Genomic DNA, 22,066 nt, shown 5'->3' with positions numbered 1-22,066 from the left:
AACCGTGTACTAACCGGAGACAACATCCCGGATACCTGGAAAGAAGCCGTTATCACACTGATATACAAAGAAAATACAGATGAGACTGACGTCCGGAATTACAGACCAATATCGCTACTCAACATCGACTATAAGATTTTTGCGAATATTCTAGCGGAACGGCTCAAAGTATGGCTGAAAGAATGGATCGGAGAAGACCAAAGCGGATTTCTACCGGAGAGACACATTAAGGACAACGTGAGAACGGTCAGAGATCTAATAGAATTTTACGAGACCAACCATCAAAAAGAAATAGCCTTCTTTGCATTAGACGTGGAGAAGGCGTTCGACAACCTTAATTGGGATTTTTTAAACTCCTAATAGAGGAAGTCGTCATTGGTTTTCATTTCAACAATGCAATTAAGGCAATTTACGAAACACAAAACGCGAAATTATGGATAAATGGCCAACTGACGGAGAGCTTTCAAATATTAAAAGGCACAAGACAAGGATGCCCCCTCTCGCCCTTAATCTTCATCCTTGCCATCGAGATACTAATGAGAAATATAAGGACAGACCAGGAACTGTTAGGACCAAAGGTAGGAAAACAAACATACAAAATAAAAGCCTTCGCGGATGATCTAATTTGCTTCGTAGAAGAACCGAGAGACAACATCAAGAAATGGCTGAATAAAATTGAAGAGTTTGGCAATCTGGCCGGCCTCAAAATAAACAAGAAAAAAACAACGATCTTAACGAAAAACATCTCCAAATCAAACCAAGAAAAACTAGAGAAAATAACAGACATGAAAACTTCATCCAAAATCAAATACCTAGGAATCCAAATTACAGCCAAAAACTCTCAATTAATGAAGAACAACTACGAATCACTGTGGTCGGACATCAAAAAAGATCTATCCTCCTGGAAAAGTTTAAAACTATCATTACTGGGCAGGATTGCAACAATCAAAATGAATATACTGCCAAGATTCCTATACCTGTTCCAAACTATACCAATCATCAGAAACAACAAAACATTTGAAAAATGGAACAAGGACATTCTACGATTTGTATGGGAAAGGAAAAGGCCCAGAATAAAAATCAAACACCTGATAGACAGCAAAAAAGAGGAGGTCTCGGCCTGCCAGATCTTAAATTATACTTCGAAGCGTAAGGGTTCGACCTACGAGTCGGATGGCACGGCTATCTCTGGTATGAGAAGACAAAAGTAGAGAAGAACTTTAAAAATCATTTCGTAAGAGCGGCACTGATCAGGATTTGGGAGAAATACAAGAACCACTTTTACACAAAAACACCGACTTGGATCTCACCCCTAGAAGCGAGCCAAAGGAGACTACTAGGCTGGTCGGAATGGCCAAAATACAGCGACCTACTAATGAAGAAAGAAGGGAAAATACATCTAAAACCACGAGAGGAGATAACAATTCAACACAAAAACATTACCTGGTTCCAATTCTTACAAATCAAAGAACACTTTAACAAAGACTCAAAGATAGGATTTACAGATAAGGAAGACTTCTGGGAACCCCTGATAAAGAACGGAAAGAAAATCATAACCAAGATCTACTCAAAACTACTAGAATGGTCACCTGAGACCGAATTAATAAAGGAATGTATGATCAAGTGGGCCAGAAACATTGGAAGACCAATAAACATAAGAGAATGGGAACAAACATGGAAACTGAAACTAAAATACACGTACTCATCTGACCTGAAAGAGAATTGGTACAAAATGTTCTTCCGATGGCACATGACCCCACAGAAACTTGGACTAATGTATAAAAACACCCAAAACAAATGCTGGAAGTGCCAAACCCAAATGGGAACATATTACCACATGTGGTGGTCATGTACTAAAGCTAGAAAATACTGGAAATACTGGAAAACAATACAGGAGGCCTCTCAGAAGATCCTGCAAACAACAATACAATTAAAACCAGAATACTTCCTTCTCAGCATTACGGACGAAGACATACTGCTCGAAAGAAATAAAGACGAACTATTCACCTTCCTGACAACAGCAGCAAGGACAACATACACCAAGAAGTGGAAACTAAAGGAACTGCCAACCAAAGAAGAATGGGAAGCTAAGGTTTCTGAAATAATGGACATGGATTTATTAACATACTATCTTAAAGACCCAGAGGGCAAGCCAATAAACCCAACAGACTGGACCCTCTTCAAAAATTACATGGAATCACAACGAAACCCACAAAGACTTGCTACCCCCAGTGAGTACAAGTGACAGAAATGAAAACAAGAAATCAGAGACTTGGAAGTCCAAAAAAGAAGTGACTAATATTAAACAAAAACGCGGCACCAGAGTGATGACCAACACTACCCAGGGAAGATAAAGGCGGAAGTCAACAAAAAGAAACAGTTTCTAAACTATTCTTTTAACTGTCATATATCTGTCCCTTTTCCGCCTTTTTTCTCTCCCACTACTCCCCCCCACTTGCTTCTCATCCTCCCCCCCTTTTTTCCCCTCGCCATCCCCCTGCTTCTTCATTGCCCCTATTCTTGACGCTCGAATGCGTCCATCCCCTACCCCCAAGCCTACCCCCACACCTATCCACTATCTTCCCTTTCCTCTTTCTAAGAATTCTAGTGTTTTTAAACGTTTGTAAACAAAACTACAATAAACATATTTTTAAAAAATTCTGTGAAATTAGGATATAAAATATCCTCTTATACTGTATTTATATACAAAATAGTTCAACTTCACAATTGCAATCTGGAGCATCTAAAATGCACAGACTGAACATAGGAATTTGTTGGCCTTGCTACCAGATCTTGCTACCAAACTTTAAATGGCACATCACATTAAACCTGGATGACATTTCTACATTTGCTAATTGTGGCTGTGCAACAAGTACAAGATGCACTTGTGCCTTCTCTAGCAAGACTTACCCAACAAGAATACCTTACTGCTTAGAGGAAATAAAAAATAGCACAGCTATTATTAGAGTATAAAACTACTGTTAACAGCTGCTACTCACTTTTCAGTTTTTTGACTAGGACTGAAACTGATTTCTTAGAAGAGAAGCTTTTTGAGAAGGAAGCCCTACTGGGATTCAGGAGAGACAGAAAGGGAAGCTGCCTGTTTGATTGACTGCTGTCTGTTCCAAAACAGATACTGTAAAAAGCTTCAGAGAGAAACTACTTCACTGACTTGGAAAGTGTTTTTTAACAGTTTTGTAAGAGCTACTGGCTGCTACATTCTTTCCAGAGACATTTCCATATAGTCCAGTTTCAGAATGCAGTTTTACTGCTTTGAACTGGATTATGACGGTGTAGACTCATAATCCAGTTCAAAGCAGTTAATCTGCATTCTGAAACTAGATTATATAGTAGTGTAGATGCAGCCATAGAATCTGAGAGACTACCTCAAAGAGGGAATCGTCGGAGATATAAATTTACAAGGTCTTTATCCTTCTCTGTCAAAGAATGCTGGGACTTCAGCAAACTACAACACCTAGGTTTCCACAGTACTGAATCACAGAAGTTAAAATGGTATCAAACTGCATTAATTCTAAAGTGCAGATGTGTCCCTTGACATTATGAATAAAAAACTTCAACTATAAGGTGACATCTAGAATTTTGTGTATTGCTTGTCATTGCTTCCCTAGCTATGGATACTGGTGTAGCCTTAGCACACTATTGCCCTTCATGAGGAATGATAAATAAATGGTCCCCAGCAATAAAAAAGAGCAAATGAGATCCCTGGCATGCTCTTCATAGTTTTGATTAATATTGGAACTCTAACTATAAAAAAGAAGGTAGTAATTTCACACTTATTAAACACATTTCCAGGAGATTTACCTTTGTCATTTGTCCTGGTCAGGGAAAGCCCAGGATGAAGATTATGCCTTACAATCTGCATTAAATCCTCACGGCTGTTACTCTGCGGACACCATATTTCTGTGAACCTATTACGTAGGGCAGGTGACAGCTGTGGGAAAGGAAATAGAACAATTGTCACATCATTACAGATAACACTCAGAAGTACATTTAAAAATCCTTCTTGTTCATGAAACTGAATGGATTTTAAAAGGAGAGGGAAATGACAATGTGTCAAGACACTATGCTAAGTGAATGGCAACACATCAGCTTCTACAAGACGGAAAAATAACATCTCAGACTTAAAGTAGATCACCATGGCTAATGTGTCAGCTCAACAAAATCCTCAGTATAGTTTCCAGGACCCCGGCATAAAAATAGTTTAATTTATCCTCAGAACGCAACATAGCTGTTTAAAGTAGATTTAAAGGCATTTTTGGTCTCCAAACATAGCAGATTACAGCCCCAAACCTATAGAAAAATCAAATGAACTAATCTTTTTTGTCAATTACTGAATTCTGTGGTTGCAAATTGAACTGTGATTATACTATTCCCCAAACGCTTGGTTCCACAGCCAAGTTTTAACTTTCTTTCTAAAAACTAGGAGGGAGGAAGCTGATCTGATATTGCTAGGGAGGGAGTTCCACAGCCGAGGGGTCACCACTGAGAAGGCCCTGTCCCTTGTCCCCACCAGCTGCACCTACCGGGGGGGGGGGGGGTTGGGACCGAGAGCAGGATCTCCCCAGAAGATTGTGATGTCTGAGCTGGTTCATGGGGGAGATATGTTCAGAAAGATAAGCTGGGCCAGAATAGTTTAGGGCTTTATTTATTTATTTACATTATTTCTATCCCGCCCATTTAGCCCGAAGGTGACTCAGGGTAGTTTACACAGTCGGCACAATTCGATGCCGAAACAAAATACATACATTAATAAAGCAAAAGCATGAAGTGCAATTAAACATAAACGACAGTGCATAATAACAATTTAAAAAGAAACTATGTCCTCTGTTCAAATCTTTATCTGTTACATTGTCTTGGCCGTTCCTGGGTCAATATCCAACTCTAGTTTGTCTGTTTACTCCAGAATGCTTGCTCAAAGAGCCAAGTTTTTACTCTTTTTCGGAAAGTCAGGAGGGAGGGGGCTGATCTAATATCCCTGGGGAGGGAGTTCCACAGCCGGGGGGCCACCACAGAGAAGGCCCTGTCTCTCGTCCCCGCCAGACGTGCCTGCAAAGCAGGCGGGATCGAGAGCAGGGCCTCCCCAGACGATCTTAGGTTCCTGGGGGGTTTGTAGGGAGAGATGCATTCAGATAGACTGGACCAGAACCGTTTAGGGCTTTATAGGCTAAAGCCAGCACTTTGAATTGAGCCTGGTAGCAGACTGGCAGCCAGTGGAGCTGATTCAACAGGGGAGTTGTATGCTCCCTGAGCCCAGCTCCTGTTAGCAACCTGGCTGCCGCACGCTGGAATATTTGAAGCTTCCGGGCCGTCTTCAAAGGCAACCTCACGTAGAGTGCGTTGCAGTAGTCTATATGGGATGTAACCAGACCTTGGACCGCTGTGGCCAAGTCTGGCTTCTCAAAGTACGGATAGATCAGGAGGGTGCAAAATTACACTTAAACAGCTGTTCGCAATGTAATCTGTCATGTTAAGAACCAAAATGGGCCCCTGATCCTTAGATGTGGCTCACTCTTGTAGTAATACACAACTCATGAGACTCTCTAGATCGGTGGTTCTCAACCTGGGGTCCCCAGATGTTTTTGGCCTACAACTTCCAGAAATCCCAGCCAGTTTACCAGCTGTTAAGATTTCTGGGAGTTGAAGGCCAAAAACATCTGGGGACCCCAGATTGAGAACCACTGCTCTAGATGTTACTGGCCTCCAAATTCCATCAGCTCCAGTACTCCTACTGGGACTTACAGTTCAATAACATATATGGCACATATGATTCTCACTCCAACCTACAAGGTCACATACATTACAGTATTCAGTTACAGCAACCAAAACCAAACAGAATGGCATTACCTCTTTCTTTCCAAAGTCACCACCAGGATTCATTGTAGCTAGAATACGGAACCTTTTTCCTGCAGTTAGCAATTCAACTTCATTCTCCTCACTTCCTTTTTCTGCTAGCACCAGTGTCTTTTCTGTTTCAAGAACACTAGGAGAAAATAAAACCCAACATATCCTTTCAGTGTGCATCCAGACATAAATACAATCAGTAGAAATTTGTTAAGACAACCCCAATGACAAACAGATCAGTTAACTCAAGAATTATGTATTCCTAACAATCAGGATCTGGCATTGACTCTAGCCGGAGTTGTAAGCTCAAGCTGCCGTGAGTCTCCCTGAGGGGGTGAGAAAAGTGGGGTATAAATGAAGCAAATAAATAATAATAAATAAGTAACGTATATAAGTCAACATCATATGTAAGCCAAGGGCAGGATATGGAGCCAAAAATATGGATTTTGATATGACCCATGGATAATCAGAGGGGGAAACACCAATGCTCCCTGAGAGTGGCAGCCATCTCCACCCACCCTGGCCTCCACACCAGTTCCTTTCCCAGGAATTATAAAGGCCAGATATTGTGCTACAGCATGGAAAGTATAGTGGGTCTCTGTTTCTTTTAGGTTCTCCCAGAATGGACTAAGCTGTTGCTTTTCACCACTGTTCAGAGAAGGGAATAGTTGATTTTTTGATAGGAGTTAAGATACAATATTCCCATTGATCCCTGGATAAGTCAACCCTGTTTTTTAGGGAGACTGTTTTTTTTCACCAAATTTTCTAGACCTATACATTCCTAGCCCCTAGTGGCACAGCAGGTTAAACTGCTGAGCTGCAGAACTCGCTGCCCAAAAGGTCAGCGGTTCGAATCCGGGGAGTGGGGTAAATTTCCGTTGTTAGCCCCAGCTTCCGCCAACCTAGCAGTTCAAAAACATGCAAATGTGAGTAGATCAATAGGTGCTGCTTTGTTGGAAAAGTAACAGCACTTCATGCAGTCATGCCGGTCACATGACTTTGGAGGCATCTATGGACAACACCAGCTCTTTGGCTTAGAAATGGAGATGTGCACCACCCTTCAGCGTCGGACACGGCTAGACTTAATGTCAAGGGAAACCTTTACCTTTTATACATGAGTATATAGCAGGCATGGGCAAACTTTGGCCCTCCAGATGTTCTGGACTTCAACTCCCACAATTCCTAACAGTTGTATTTCTGACTACATATAAAAGAAAATGGAAAAAGGCTGCTCTCCTTTTTTCTATTATTATTATTATTATTATTATTGTTGTTGTTGTTATTATTGTTTTTATATTACTCATTTATATTCTTTCTCTCAAAAATGAGATTCAAGGCAGTTAACAATACGGATTAAAATTATACAATAATGTCAATAAAAATTTAAATAAAAATTATTTTTAAACAATTTAAGAATTTATAAAGTTTACAACCATTGTAGAAACTATAAACCAATTATAAAAACAACACAACTATGCCAGGTCAGTTTCTAAAAGCCTAATGTCATAAAGTTATGTATTTTAGTTTGTCAGCATAAGGAGACTGAGGATGGAGCTATCCTGACCTCATTATGGGGTCTCAAAGTCTGGGCACAGCTAAAGAGAAGGCCCCTCCATTGTTTTCTAGCATCTTCTGAGAAGATGGTGGGAAAGGGCTCTGCAGAAGATCTTATGGGCCTTCAACAGCATACCTGTTAAGTCTTTCCAGAACAGAATCATCTGCCAATGAAATCTCATCCATAAGAAAAAAGCCATCCTCCCTCATTGCTAAAACAAGGGCGCCGTCATGCCATTCAAACAGCCTAGAACTGTCAAGTCCCTCCTACATGAAAGAAAAGGAAAAACATATATGTTCCAATCAAAAACAAATAGACAACAAAAAGAAAAAGAAAAAGCTTTCCATTGGACCAGATACCTTATTTTCAACTGACCTTTTCCTTTGATCTCTGCCTGACTGGTCGCAGTCCTCCCAGGAAATCTGAGGTCTCCATGTGCAAATGGCAGTTCACTGAAAACAGTTTCTGGTTTGCCAAAGCAGCAAATATTTGGCAAATAGTAGTTTTGCCACACCTGTGAAATTAAAATATGTACAGTTACATTCTAGCTAAGGGCCTTTTGCCCTGTGTCCCAAAGTCCAGTCTGGAAAAAGATATGGATCACAAAGAATAATTTACCCAGTGTCTCCAACCAGAAGTATCGGTTCACCAAACTCTACTGCTCGGCCTGCCAAAATCGCAAGTCTTCTCATCCCTTGGGTCCATACAATGTGGCTAAATGTGTCATTCATTACAGTCGTCCATGTGGATGCTTTGGCTGGTTCAAAAAGAGTCAGAACAGGCACACAGTCATACAATGAACAAAAAAACTCAATTGGCTTTTATTAAAACATTTTAATTATTTCAATTAGCTTTTATTAAAACATTTAAAATACATTATTTGCTGTTACCAAATTGCTTCTTGACACTTCCTTTTGAGAAAAGATGCTGGGGATGCAACTTCCTTTTAAAATGTTTTTCAACAACAGCTTGAATAACATCCACTTCTTCTTGTTTCCTGACTCTTCCTGCCAGAAGCATAAATCCTAAGAACAAAAAGATGAAATGAAACAAAAATCTGGATAACATATGTTTTACTGAATTGGATTTGAGAACCTAAGTCTGAATACTGTATAAGCTGAAAAACGAACAGAACATCTCACCATCATTTGCTAAATGCTGGAGCCAGTCGTAGTTCTTCTCCGCCTGCGTTGCCAATCTGTACCTTTCGCCCCAACGAAAGAGATCCCGGAGAGTAATGAATCCATGCTTGCCAGCAAACACTGAGGAACCTCTGCGATAAGACTAGATTACAGGGACATAAAAGTAAGTACACACTACTAAAGCACAATCTTTCTTTCACACTGTGCTAGCTGTAACTCTCACTGTTCAATGGGATTTCTAAATAGCTATATCACCACTACATGGTCCAATTTTCACCATTTATTGGTTTATGTCTCCCCTTGTTCACAGTAAGTCAAGGCAACTATGTTCAAGGAGGTGCCACCAATCTCCAGTAACTTAAAACATCCTGACAAGTATCATAGGAATTACTACACTACTCAGAAATTCTCTAAGGCATAACAAGTGAGGACACATATTTGTTTGGCTGCCACAGCTCCTTTACTTAGTATGCAGTGTACCTGCTCTAAAAGGGTAGCATTTACAAAATAAGACTTGGCACTATTGCACTCCAGGCTAGGAAACAGCTCTGTACTTAACCATGAATGCAAGGAAACCAGGAAATACAAGGCAGCATAAAATCCAATACAAAAACTCTAGGAAGAATCCTTCAAACTTGTAAGCATGAAACAGAAGTAAAGACATGAAACTAGAATTCCCTCAAAAAGCTTGACTAGGACTTGGCATGAGCTGTTGTCTCAATTACCAACGTTGACCAGACTGGCCAGGAAATGATCACGGCCTCTCTAATAAAGACATGAAGTCATGCCTCCTCCCATGAATTTCTTCTATGGGTTTCTTCTGTAAGAGGTGCTGTGACCTTTGGAGGTTCTGCTGAGTAGCCTGAAGTTTGTGAAAACTAAGCCTCCTATCTACCAGCTCATTATCTTGTAACTCATTATTTTCTACACCTAGGATTTCAGTCTCTGAACTATTTTCCCTAGATAAAAGCTCCTCTGCACTATGTGGAATGTAATCTTCACTGACTATTGGAGGTACAGACTGCTCATGTTCAGGACTTAAAATCTCATGATGGCTCGCAGGCCCAGAATCCCCATTACCTACATCCACATAAACATGAATACCAGGCACAGTCATGGGCTGAACTACAACAGTTACCATCAATGCTCTCGTCAAACACAAGCTTTGAATCTACTTTAATAATCTATTCAATTTGTTAGCTTTAAAAAAGGAGAAAAGGAGTAATGTCAGTACCTGCAGTTCTAACATAACTTTGACAAGTTTAGTGCAGTACGAAGGAGGAAGCCTACATCCATCATGCAAAATGGTTTCTAATTCTGTGCTTGGTAATTCATCGAAATGCAGCTCCACAAATCTGTTCCTGAAGGCTCTTGACAATACCTTAAAACAAAAATTTAAATACATCACCGAAATAACTTAGGGGAGGGGAGGAAGACATGTTAGCATACTGTAGTATTCATTACCATGCTAAAGGCTAAGACAATTTATTAGGCGTAGACCTCCATGCACTGCAGTCCATTTAATCTAAATCTAACGAAGTGCCCAATAGTGTAAACATTATACACCAAATAAAACCCATAATTCCTTAAGGTGTGACATAATTCTTTATTATAAGTAAAATAGCACAATGAATAGATACGTAACTTACTTATATAAAGAAGCATACATCTTTTTTGGCTACTTTGGGACACCAGGTTCACTCTAAATCAGGATGGTCAACTGGGTGAGGAAAGGAGACTATGTTTTGGCTACAGTAAGTTATGTCATGCCACCTCTGAGTACCATTTACAGCCATTTTGTTTGCAGCATTGGATTGAGTTTTGGGGATATGTAAACAACTCTTAGGGGGTTTTTTTTAGTGTTAGGGGGGCTTTGGGGGCCATTTTCTAATTTTAAAATGATCCAGCAATGGTACATGGGGATTTCACCATCAAGGTCCATTCTTACCAAAGAGAAGGTTCACATCCAGGAATGGGTTAATGCCTGCTGTCCAGGCAATCCCATTCATGGATATGACATCATCTTAGCTGAAATTTTTGCTAGCTGCAGACTCCTAGTTCCTCTGCTCAATTCCACACAAAAACCAGAAACAGAACTAAAAGCATAGAATAAATATCTTGCCACCGAGAGTGTGATATTAGAGGTCTCTTTCTCTTTGGGAATAATGGACTTTTACTGTAAACCTGCAATGTACCATTCTCTCTTGGAGGAGGAGAAGCAATTCAGAAATGGGACCTACTCAAGCCTCAGCCTGTGTTAGAGGGGAAAGGCAGCAAAGGAGTCCAATCTGAAATAGTTATATGGCAACCACTAGCTGGAGTACTTTTGCTGAAAGAGGCAAAACTGCAACCCAAAGTGTTTAGTGATGGCAGAATAACCTGTAAAATCTCTTCCCAAGGGTCTGTGGTTGAATATGCCACCAAAGTTAGCGCCGGGAAGGGGGGGGGGGGTTGGTTTGATTTGTGGTTCAAATTTTCTGGAACTGGTTGGGGGCAGAGATATATCAAAAATTATTACACTGGCCAACACATGTTTTGGTACCTCAAACATTAGAGCTGTCTCTGGGTATATCTGATCTGCTGATTTCAAAAATAGTACCAGTTTTCCCCTATCAGCACTAGTTTTTGAGACACCTTAATATATGCCATATACTAGTCTTTATTTGCTTGCCCATAAAAATAATGATAACCATATCAAAGAAACTATGGCAATGCAATTTTCTGAATCAGCACCCCAAATAACCTCCTAAAAACCAAGAAACCAATATGTATTTTTGTTGGGCTGGTTGGCAAAAGATGTGTGTCATGGTCTCATACCTTTCTGCCTCCATAAAGTCCTGGAGGATTCTGTGTAGCAAACAGCATGAATTTTGGATGAGCTTTAACTGTTTCTTGGGTCTCTGTAATGAATAGCTCTCTGTTGTCATCTAGCAATCTATTCAGGGCCTCCAAAACATCAGTGGGTGCCAGATTCAGTTCATCCAGGATTATCCAGTAGCCCTTCCTCATTGCATCAATGAGAATGCCTTTCAAATGATTAAAACAATAATCATTAAAATAGTTAGCATAACATAGGTATATTCTTCATTGAAGAAGCAGTTGAAAAATCCTGAGAACTATCTTTCACTTGTACAAATATTGAGAACCAATAAATATTGAGAACCAATAAATGCTGAAGTATGGTTTTCATACAATATTGCTTTTGCAGCAAAAGAACAAGCAAAATGACCAAGAGCTGAAGCAACACTCCAATCAAAAGTCATTAAGGTAAAAGGAAAGGTTTTCCCTTGACAGTTGTGTTCGACTCTAGTTGTGTTCGACTCTGGGCGGTGGTGCTCATCTCCATTTCCAAGGTGAAGAGCTGGTGTTGTCCATAGATGCCTCCAAGGTCATGTGACTGGCATGGAGTGCTGTTACCTTCCCAGCAAAGCAGCACCTATTGATCTACTGACATTTCCATGTTTTTGAACTGTTAGGTTAGCAGAAGCTGGGCCTAACAGTGGGAGCTCACTCCTCAGATTTGAACCGCCAACCTTTCAGTCAACAAGTACAATAGCTCAGTAGTTTAAGCCACTGTGCCACTAGAATTCCTCATTGCTAATTCTGACTTTTAGTTTAATTATTTTGTGTACAATTACAGCATTTGAAAATGTAAATACCACTTTCCAGTAGAAAATAACTCAATTTTTAAATGAAAGACTACAAGTAGCCTCTAGAGCAGGGGTCCCCAAACATTTTGAACAGAGGGCCGGGTCACAGTCTCTCAAACTGTTGGAGGGCCGGATTATAATTTGAAAAAAACAAAAACAAAACATGAATGAATTCCTATGCACTCTGCACATATATTATTTGCAGTGCAAAAAGCCCCCAAAAAATCAAAAAAACAAAAACCCACACTTCTATATAAATAAAAATGTAATGTTCGTTTGTGGGATTAACAGAACTCAAAAAACACTGGATGAATTGACACCAATTTTGGACACAAGACACCTAACAATCCAATGTATGTTCTTCACTCAAAAAATTGATTTTGTCATTTGGGAGTTGTAGTTGCTGGGATTTATAGTTCATCTACAAACAAAGAGTATTCTGAACCTCACCAGCGATGGAATTGAACAAAACTTGGCACACAAAACTCCCATGACCAACTGAAAATACTGGAAGGATTTGGTGGGCAGTGTCCTTTGGTTTGGGAGTTGTAGTTCATCTACATCCAGAGATCATTGTGGACTCAAATAATGATGGATCTGGATCAAACTTGGCACAAATACTCAATATACCCAAATGTGAACACTAGTGGAGTTTGGGGAAAATAGAATCTTGACATTTGGGAATTGTAGTTGCTGGGGTTTATAGTTCACCCCTAGCAGCAAGACCCCCCCCCCCCCACGCAGATAGAGAATGGGGTCTTGCTGCTGGTGCTCCTCCTGGCTGCTGCTCCTTCTAAGTAGCGGCCCCGTCTGCGGAGCAGGACGTGGAGCAGAATCCTCTCTCCCCGCCGCAGCACGCAGCGCAATCCGGGGCGCATCCCAGAGTGTAGACGCTGCAGGGCTCCCCCGGCGTGTGCGCCAGCCCCGCACAGCCCTTGGCCTCCACGCACAAGGACAACACCTTGCAAACAGAGCCTCGGGCAGCAGCAGCAGCAAGAAGCGGGCAAGCAGCCGTTGAGGCCACGGGGAGCAGCAGCAGCAGCAGGATGAAGAGCAGCGCAAGCATGGCGAGGGAGAAAGAGAAGTCCTTGCGGCATGCGGCGGCTGCAGCAGCAGCAGCCACAACAGCGGAGCCCTTAAATGCCTGGTCCGGCCCCCATCAGCCAGCCTCCTTCCAGGTGCAGCCCGCCGCTTCGCCCCCAGCCTCCCCCGTTCTCCAGCCTTTGGGATAAGGCCAGGCTTTTCCCTGGAGGCAGGAGAAGCGAAGCCTGAGGCGGGGGGCGAAGCGGCTTTGACGCTGCTTCGCACCCCACCTCTCAACCTTCTCCACACCCCGCGGGCCGGATAAATGCCCTCGGGGGGCCGCGTCTGGCCCGCGGGCCTTAGTTTGGGGACCCCTGCTCTAGAGATTGGATGTGACTCTTAGCGCACATTTTCCACATCCTGATTTATGACTAATAAATCATCACCAAACACAGGGTTCATCAAATCAACTCAATTGAAGTCTCCCTCAAATCCCCCTCCTTCTAAGGCTGCCAATCCTATTCACCAGAAAGTAAATTTTTACAAATTCACTCATTTTGCACAGACATGCACAGAACTGGAAACATCACCACATCTGTCACACAACCCTTCTCTCCCCAACTCTACAGTACTTACTCGCCTGCAACTTTCGCTGCCTGCTGAAAACCATGACTAGTCTGAAAGCACACGTGCCACCCATGCAAGAGGAGGTAAGTGGGCAGATAATGGGGCAACTACAGAACTTGGGCTGGCCAGTGACTTAAGGCAGCCATAGCCTCACATTCCTCTTCCCCTTTTGTGTACATGCTGCTTCACCAAACCTCTTCCTTCCCCCTTCCAGTTCAACAGAAGGCAGTGGAGCAATCTGCTAGTAAAGAATCCATAATGTTACAATTAAAATGAGAAAGGGAGTTTCCTCAAAAAGAAAAATAACTCAAAATGGTGCCAGTAGTACTGCTATTATCCACCCAAGGTCGGTGGTAACCCATGTGGTAAACAACAATGCTAAAGAAAAGGGATCCTCTGTTTCTATGGGAAACAGAAGGAGGGGTGGGAAGAGTCCTGGTTCTAACAAGATCGACTAAGAGGTTAACATAATTAATGAACACAGCTTTACCTTCTTTAAATATCAACTTCCCAGACTCATCTGATGTATAACAGCCAATATACTCTTGGATGTCAGTGTGTTCATGATTATTAATCCGGACACAGTGGTTCCCGCTTGCTGTAGCCAACCAGCGAATTAAACTGGTTTTGCCAATAGAAGTGCCTCCTTGAATCAATACTGGGTAACTCCTGGAAAATTCAGAAGTATATAAAAAATCAAAGCTAGAGACATAGCATCAGTATTATGATCACAAATTAGTTTTTTTAAAGTTTCTCTTATTAAAGCAGAACTTTGGAATATTTAGAGAATGATGCTAATTTGGCATACAACTTTACTTATGATACTTGCTCTGAATAGAAAAAGGTATAAACAAAATCCAACATACCCAGCCGACACAACTCTGACAATATCTCTGAGGTTAAGTTTAACTGAAGATGTGAGTACATAGGATTCATCCACAGTGGGTTCCTTATCGCCAACAGAAATCCAGTATCCTTCTATATTGATGATTCTCCCTTCTTTTAATTCTGGTAAGGGCTGAAAAAGATACTTTACATCACCTTTTGACACGAGTTGCTTGTAAAAGCTGAAATTAATGCTAGCCACAGATCACCGCACCCCCCCCCAAAAAAACCCCAAAAAACACATTATCGAGGAGCTGTTAAAGAGAAAACTACAAAAAAAAATCCTTATGCTTCACCCATGAGCTTTTAAAAAGTTATGTGAAAACCCATCCTTGCCACTCAAGATGATACATATGTGACAAACCTAAACCTTATCCAACCTTCAAGAGGACAAAGGACAGCAGTGTGGAAAACACCTACCTGCCTCAGAAGGTTTTTCATATTCCCAGTCACGATATGGTGGCCTATCAGCTTCTGAACAATTGGGTAAGAAATTCTGTCAAGTTGTGTAAGAAAGCCCAAGCAAAAGCCCTGTTGAAAAGGAAACAAAATATGATTTTTTAAATTTGTGAAACTCTATATAGGCATTTTCTTCCCCAAAGGCTTTTAAAGTTCAGGAACGAAGAGCAAGAGCAATCACCTCATAAAGTGAGCGCTGTATGTTGTTGCACGGATTGTTTGATGCAAATCTTAATGCTCTGCACAGAGTTCGAAGGCTGTAATGGGGTCTTTGGCCTGTCCCATCCACCAGTTTGGTTTCACACTCCTTTCTCACAGACAAATAGAAACTATAGAAGAAAACAGATGATGAATGATTTTAGTAACACCAGTTTCACCTGGGTAATAATAAAATAAATGTGCTGCAAAGATTGTCCCCTTCAGGCTTAAAGAAGTTGCAAAACGTTTTGCAAGGACTGTAAATTTCCCATTTTGTTGCCCATCTATGCCAAGTGTGAGAGAGCGAATTCAGCAGGGATGGCCAACCTCTAGGCAATCTCCACACACTGGTGGACTACAATTCCCTTCAAGTCCCAGGTTTGTACTGCCAATATTCAGGGAAAGGAAGGCAGCAGTAAAGAATAAGGAATGTTCAATTCTAAATGTTACCATGATCAAGACATATAAAACATAAAATGCTCTCCTAGTTAAATTATGAATTCAAAGCAAGAGTCCTATACTTATCTCATGCCAGCTAAAGAAAGTTAGAATGTAACAAAAGTTGTTCTGGAGGGATAAATAATCATCTATCAGAAGGACTAACTAAACCAATGTTCAAGAAGGACAATTCCTTAAGTCACATGGGACTATTCTCAGAAGAGTTAAATAATTTAGGGGCAGGGCAGGGCAGAACAGGGAAGGAAGCAGATCTTCTAAATCTTCCCTAAGGCCAGTTAGCTATTTTTGATCTGGGTATACTCACTGAGCTAGGCTACTGATTAAAATTAAAAGACAAAGTACTTTCAGTTGAAGTTCTTAAATAACTGAGGTTTGGAAAGAGAGGAGGAAGTCCACTTATCAAACACTACAGTATGGAAAGTTAAGATAATGGTAATGAGGAAATGCAGCATAGCCTAATTTAAAAAATAATAAGTAGGTAGGCCTGCATATTAACGCACAATTTTAATAATCTGCTAAATGCTTTGATTTACAATGAATTCAGGAGAATGCCAGTTCTTACTGCAGAAGTAATCAGTTATGCATCTATATAGAGTGCTTTGCTATGATTTACTAAAATAGACAATATCTGACTTACTTTATGATTCCACTGATTATGTTTTTGTTCACATTCAGCCCTTTCAGGTAATCTGCAATAAGTATCTGCAAGTCGCCTTCATTTTGTAGTTCCTCTATGTAAAGTTCAGTAAATCTACAAGATAATATTATAGTATAAATAACTCAGTTGCTTACTTCTACTAACGTATATAGCTTTGTAGATACCCAGTACAAGAATAATGCACTTGATTTTGGTACCATCACAAGATTTTGGTATCTTGCACTCTTTCAACCAGAAAGCAATTTCAGTGGAATACAATTTGATAAGACAAGCAAGTACAACAAACAAAACTCTGGCCTAATGAGACCTCAGTTAACAATAATAATAATTTTATTACTAATTTCCCTGTATGTGAAGGAGTTAAAAAATGTAACAAAAAAGGAAATACCGTATATTCCGTCATATAAGATGACTGGGCGTATAAGACGACCCCCAACTTTTCCAGTTAAAATATAGAGTTTGGGATATACTTGCTGTATAAAACTACCCCTCTTCCAACACACACCAAATAAATTTTTTAAAAGCATCAGTTTTGATTTCAATATAGTTATTTTCCTATTACTGTACCTCCCTTCTCTGCCTCTAAGATCCCGCACCTGCACCACTTCACTGCAGTCTTCAGGAGCGAGATCTGAGAGGCAGAGGAGGAGGTACAATAATAGGATACAAGGGCGGGCCAGACAGGTAAAAGAGTTGTGTTTTTCTGGGCCCAAAGCCACTCTATCTTTTTTTTCCATACCCGGGCACCCCAGATGCCTGCAGCTTGCTCCGCCCTTTGTTTACACCTTCCCAGTGAGGCACCCCTTCACCTCACCATCAGGACCGCATTAAGTCCACAAATCCTGATGAATGGATTTTCTTCTACCATACTTGTACAGCGTCGCCCTTAATGTTTTCATACAGTTGCTGCATATGGCAGGGATGCGGCCACTGCCATTTTTGAGCTCCCCCCACAATATGCAGCAACCACAGATTCTCCAATCTGGATTGGAAGTTTCAGCACCTGCTCTATAAGATGACTCCTGACGTATAAGACTACTCCCGCATATAAGACGCCTCCCATGCATAAGGCTACTCCAGCATATAAGACGACTCCCATGTATAAGACTACCCCCACTTATAAGATGACCCCTGACTTTTGAGATTTTCTTGGGTTAAAAAGTAGTCTTATATGACAGAATATACGGTAATTTCTGTTACACTCTAGTAAGAAACATAAAGGCTCTGTGGTTCTCTTTGATAAATAGAACAGGACAATGATGCTACTTTTTCACAGAACTGAAACCAGAGCTGGGGTTTCAGAGAACTTAGAAATGAATGACTTTGTAATAAGTTAAAGGGAAAACCCACTTTAGGGAAGCAGTATGTGCCTCTCCAAATGACAACTTTTTAGTGGAGGGGAATCTATTCCTCTTATTGGGTGAAAGAAAGGTAATTAAACATCAGACAGAACTATAAAAGCAAAGAGAAGGCAGGAAGTTACTGTTGGTCTGCTTGCAAACCCAATCCAAAAACACAAATGTTGCTGGCTAACCGGGCTGAAAGGTCTATGAAATATCAGTGACCATAAAATTCACTCATATGCCCAGCTAGCCTTTTATCCAGTATTTCGCTGCTTCCATATAATGCTGACCTTTTAGAAGACAGCCAACAGAGCAGCGTAGGTATTTTATCTTTTAACTTTCCCATGAAATTATGGTTTCATTCCAGTTTTCTGTTCTAAATCTGGTATCTCCAAATGAAAAATATGTCTGAGCATAATCGTAATTCCCATCTTCTTTAGTGTGTTAGTATACCTTTGCCAATACCAAATTTTAGCTACAATGTGTCCTTTTATCAGATAAGTTCATAAGATGCCTTGGAAACCAGATAAGCTTAAATTCATATGACAAAACCCAATGATACAAATAGATATCAATGTTGAAGAAATGTTTACCTGTTTCTTATTCCAGGAGGTAGATTTCTTTTTCCAATATCAGTAGCAGGATTCATACAGGCAAACAAACGAAAATTTGGATGGCGTACCAATGGTTCTGGAAAAAAGACCGCCAAGCAATTGTAGTTCTCTTAACTTCAGAAAGAACACAATCCAGCCTAAGAAAGTTGTTAAGTATTTAAAGATGATATAACACTGGTAATAATGATTTCCCTATTGTTGAACTCCTGTGTAATCCTATTATTCCCCTTTGAAAGCAGTATTTATGATGGCCTAATTCCAACTGCTAGTTGAAAGTAGCAAACCGATGGTTAAACCATTCCCTTATAAGAGATTCGGACACACGCATAAACTGTAATAATAAAATGTATGGGGATACAAACTATCTCATGAAAACCTTTCATTCACATTTTTAAAACCAGAAAAGGATTTTTTTTCTTTTAGGATGCTAGGTAATATCACTTCGGTTTGGTCTACATCAGGGGTCCTCAAACTAAGGCCCGGGGGCCAGATGTCTTTTACCCGGCCCTCGGTCAGGGTCAACCTAAGTCTGAAATGACTTGAAAGCACACAACAACAACAACAATCCTATCTCATCAGTCAAAAGAAGGCCCACACTTCCCACTGAAATACTAAAAAGTTTATATTTGCTAAAATTGTTCTTCATTTTAATTATGGTATAGTTTTTAAGTGGTTTTGCACCACAAATAAGATATGTGCAGTGTGCATAGGAATTAATTTATTTTTTTCAAATTATAATCTGGCCCTCCAACAGTTTGAGGGGCTGTGACCTGGCCCTCTGTTTAAAAAGTTTGAGGACCCCTGGTCTACATGATCATTGCGCTCACTATAACTTGCAATGTCAGTGGAGGGAGGGCCATGGGTGTTTCCTGCTCAGTGGGAACTATAGCTGTTTGTGGAGGTGAAAGGCTGTCTGTGTAAGTGGTCACACATACACATTTTCACTTTTATTATGTGTATAGATAGATGCAAGATTTATTGCTTATTTCACATAGATTCAGAAGGTTCTCGTTACATTCGCATGATCCATCCACAGTGCAACTGACAAATTAATGTGTCGTGACACACAGTTTGGAAAACTCTGATCAAAAGGTGGGTGCCGACAACCGCATATCTGTAATATCACTATATCAAATTACACTTTTAAAAAAGTAAAACAGTCACCTGCCTATACAGAATTACCAATCAGAAAAAGTGACCCCTGGAAAAACAAAAACAAAATACCTGTGTCTCCTCTGTCTAGTAATACTAGTGAACCAGACAGTCCTTCAAGTAAACCACTCAGGCATTCTAAAGTTTCTGCTGCTGCCAAGTTAATCTCATCGAGAAGAATCCACTCTCCTTTCTTCACTGCTTGTGCCAGCGTGCCCTAAATGCAAAACCAAAGCCAAGGGTTAGTACATGAGAATCGCCTGCTGGTTAGAAAATGGATCAGCTTTAAGAATGAGTAAGAAATATACAAAATGAATACCTCTACAAAGGCAAAGACTAGAGCATTTTCTGTCATCTTCATCTGCTGTTGGGCATGATTAAGCCGGATACCAAGCTCTTCCCATTTTTCCTTCAATGGGGGGCCTACAAAATCAAAAACATAGTAAAGAGTTTTCAAATTTTACTATTTTAATCCAGAAATCCAGTTAGTTGAAACAGTTATTATCGTGCTAGCACTTTTAACCTATTAAACTCAACAACAGAGCATGATCTTTAAAGCATATGACCCAAGCAATAACTGAAGTCTTAATAATCGAGCCATGTTAATTTAGATCAATATGCAAAAGGAGCTTTTAAAATCTTTAAGACTAAGAGACTTCATACGGTTTCATAGACTTACCGTATATACACCGATTATAAGCCAAGTTTTTCAGCCTTTTTTAGGCTGAAAAAGCTCCCCTCGCCTTATACTTGAGTCAAAATTATTTATTATTTTACTCTGTTATTGTTATTATTATTACATTTTTTATTTTGCTCTATTATTATATTTATTATTTTACTCTATTATTATGATTACATGTATTTTTACTCTATTTATTATTGTTATTACATTTACATTATTTTACTTTATTATTATTATTATTATTATTATTATTATTACATTTATTACTTCACTCTATTATTACTGTTATTATTACATTTCGATAGGAGCCCCCAGTGGTGCAATGGGTTAAACCATTGTGCTGGCAGGACCAAAGACAGGTCGCAGGTTCGAATCCAGGGAGAGAGCAGATGAGCTCCTTCTGTCAGGTCCAGCTCCCCATGTGGGGACATGAAAGAAGCCTCCCACAAGGATGGTAAAACATCAAAACATCCAGGCATCCCCTGGCCAATTCTCTCACACCAGAAGCGACTTGCAGTTTCTCAAGTCGCTCCTGACACGGGAAAAAAATTACATTTCCATTATTTTACTCTATCATTATTGTTATTATTGCGTTTATGATTTTACTCTATTTATTATTATTGGAAGGATACGTAAACACATTTACATTGAAGATTAGAATAATAGTTTAATCAGAGTTGGACAGTCTTAACTTAAATTATAATTTTATGAAAATATTCAAAAACATTTAACCTACTGATCTCTCAATTAATGCAATTTTATTGGTATCTATTTTTATTTTGAAATTTACCAACAGCTAGCTGCTGCATTTTTCACCCTCGGCTTAAACTTAAGTCAACACGTTTTCCCAGTTTTTGTGATAAAATTAGGCGCCTCAGCTTTTACTTGAGTATATACGGTAAGTCTACTTCATCAGGTGAATTGAGTGACTAGGTGCAGACTTTTGGGAGCAAAGTTTCTGCATTTGGGCTGATAAGTTCGGTTTTAGTAAAGGCTATTGAGGGACAAAGGCACATGTTGTCTAGAGCCAAAGTAAGTACATAACGATATGAATAGTGAAGGGAGTTATTGGAATGTAATGTGATGCTGGTTGGGAACCAGAAAGGATAAACTTTCCAATTGGGCCCTCATGAGGCTGAAGTGTTAACTAGTGTTATAATATATTTTAACATACACAATACATAATACATGCCGGGCCAGGAAACTGTTATATCTGTTCAACGCGCTGTCAGAATTGAAATTCATCCAAAAACTCCATTCCTTAAATTATAATATGTGCAGTATGCTAGGAAACCATAGCCTCTGTTCAATCCACTATTGATGGAATGGGGTTTGTGGATATATTCAATTTTCACTGTTTCTATTTCCAATCTGGATTGCATCCAACTTAGCTATTAAATAGACGAATGATATTTCAAAAGTTTGAAGTCCTCCAAAGTTAATAAAAATCTTACCAGAGGTGTTTTCTATAGCTTCTTTGTTCATAGCAGATTTGTAAACATGCTGCATCAGTTTGAGAAGGTCATGCCAGCGCTTCTGCCTGTAGCATGTCTGGATGTGGCCTAAGAAAGTCTGGTTTTGCTTTCTGGAAAATGTCTGTGCAAACAGCTCCTCAAAAGATTCTCGCAAGGGCAACCAAATCAGTTTATTATCCACTGGCTTATAGCTACGAAGGATGAAAAGAAAAACAAGCATTTCAACTGCTTTTGTGGCAAAAAACCCCTAGATCTCAAAAAGCATGTACAAAATTTAGAATT

The 22,066-nt window shown here is 40.0% G+C and overlaps 1 protein-coding gene across 1 annotated transcript in view; it reads right to left on the bottom strand.

Annotated features, from left to right (window-relative positions):
• Positions 1–22,066, bottom strand: part of MDN1 (midasin AAA ATPase 1) — a 131,670-nt gene that overhangs the window by 90,088 nt on the left and 19,516 nt on the right. The window contains exons 16-33 of the mRNA XM_060753035.2: positions 21,764–21,975; positions 19,947–20,050; positions 19,700–19,844; positions 18,455–18,551; positions 16,498–16,611; positions 15,385–15,532; positions 15,165–15,275; positions 14,726–14,877; positions 14,350–14,528; positions 11,377–11,585; positions 9,794–9,940; positions 8,560–8,701; positions 8,308–8,442; positions 8,036–8,174; positions 7,793–7,931; positions 7,553–7,683; positions 5,866–6,001; positions 3,823–3,952 (exon numbers count right to left, since the gene is read on the bottom strand). Coding sequence (XP_060609018.2) covers positions 3,823–3,952; positions 5,866–6,001; positions 7,553–7,683; positions 7,793–7,931; positions 8,036–8,174; positions 8,308–8,442; positions 8,560–8,701; positions 9,794–9,940; positions 11,377–11,585; positions 14,350–14,528; positions 14,726–14,877; positions 15,165–15,275; positions 15,385–15,532; positions 16,498–16,611; positions 18,455–18,551; positions 19,700–19,844; positions 19,947–20,050; positions 21,764–21,975 — 2,570 coding nt within the window. The remainder of the gene's footprint in view (positions 1–3,822; positions 3,953–5,865; positions 6,002–7,552; positions 7,684–7,792; positions 7,932–8,035; positions 8,175–8,307; positions 8,443–8,559; positions 8,702–9,793; positions 9,941–11,376; positions 11,586–14,349; positions 14,529–14,725; positions 14,878–15,164; positions 15,276–15,384; positions 15,533–16,497; positions 16,612–18,454; positions 18,552–19,699; positions 19,845–19,946; positions 20,051–21,763; positions 21,976–22,066) is intronic.

Source organism: Anolis sagrei, chromosome 1 (genome assembly GCF_037176765.1).
Source record: "Anolis sagrei isolate rAnoSag1 chromosome 1, rAnoSag1.mat, whole genome shotgun sequence".
NCBI classification, from domain to species: Eukaryota; Metazoa; Chordata; class Lepidosauria; order Squamata; family Dactyloidae; genus Anolis; species Anolis sagrei.
The sequence above is the reverse complement of the archived record's forward strand: the minus strand, read 5'-3'. Positions and strand labels throughout refer to the sequence as shown.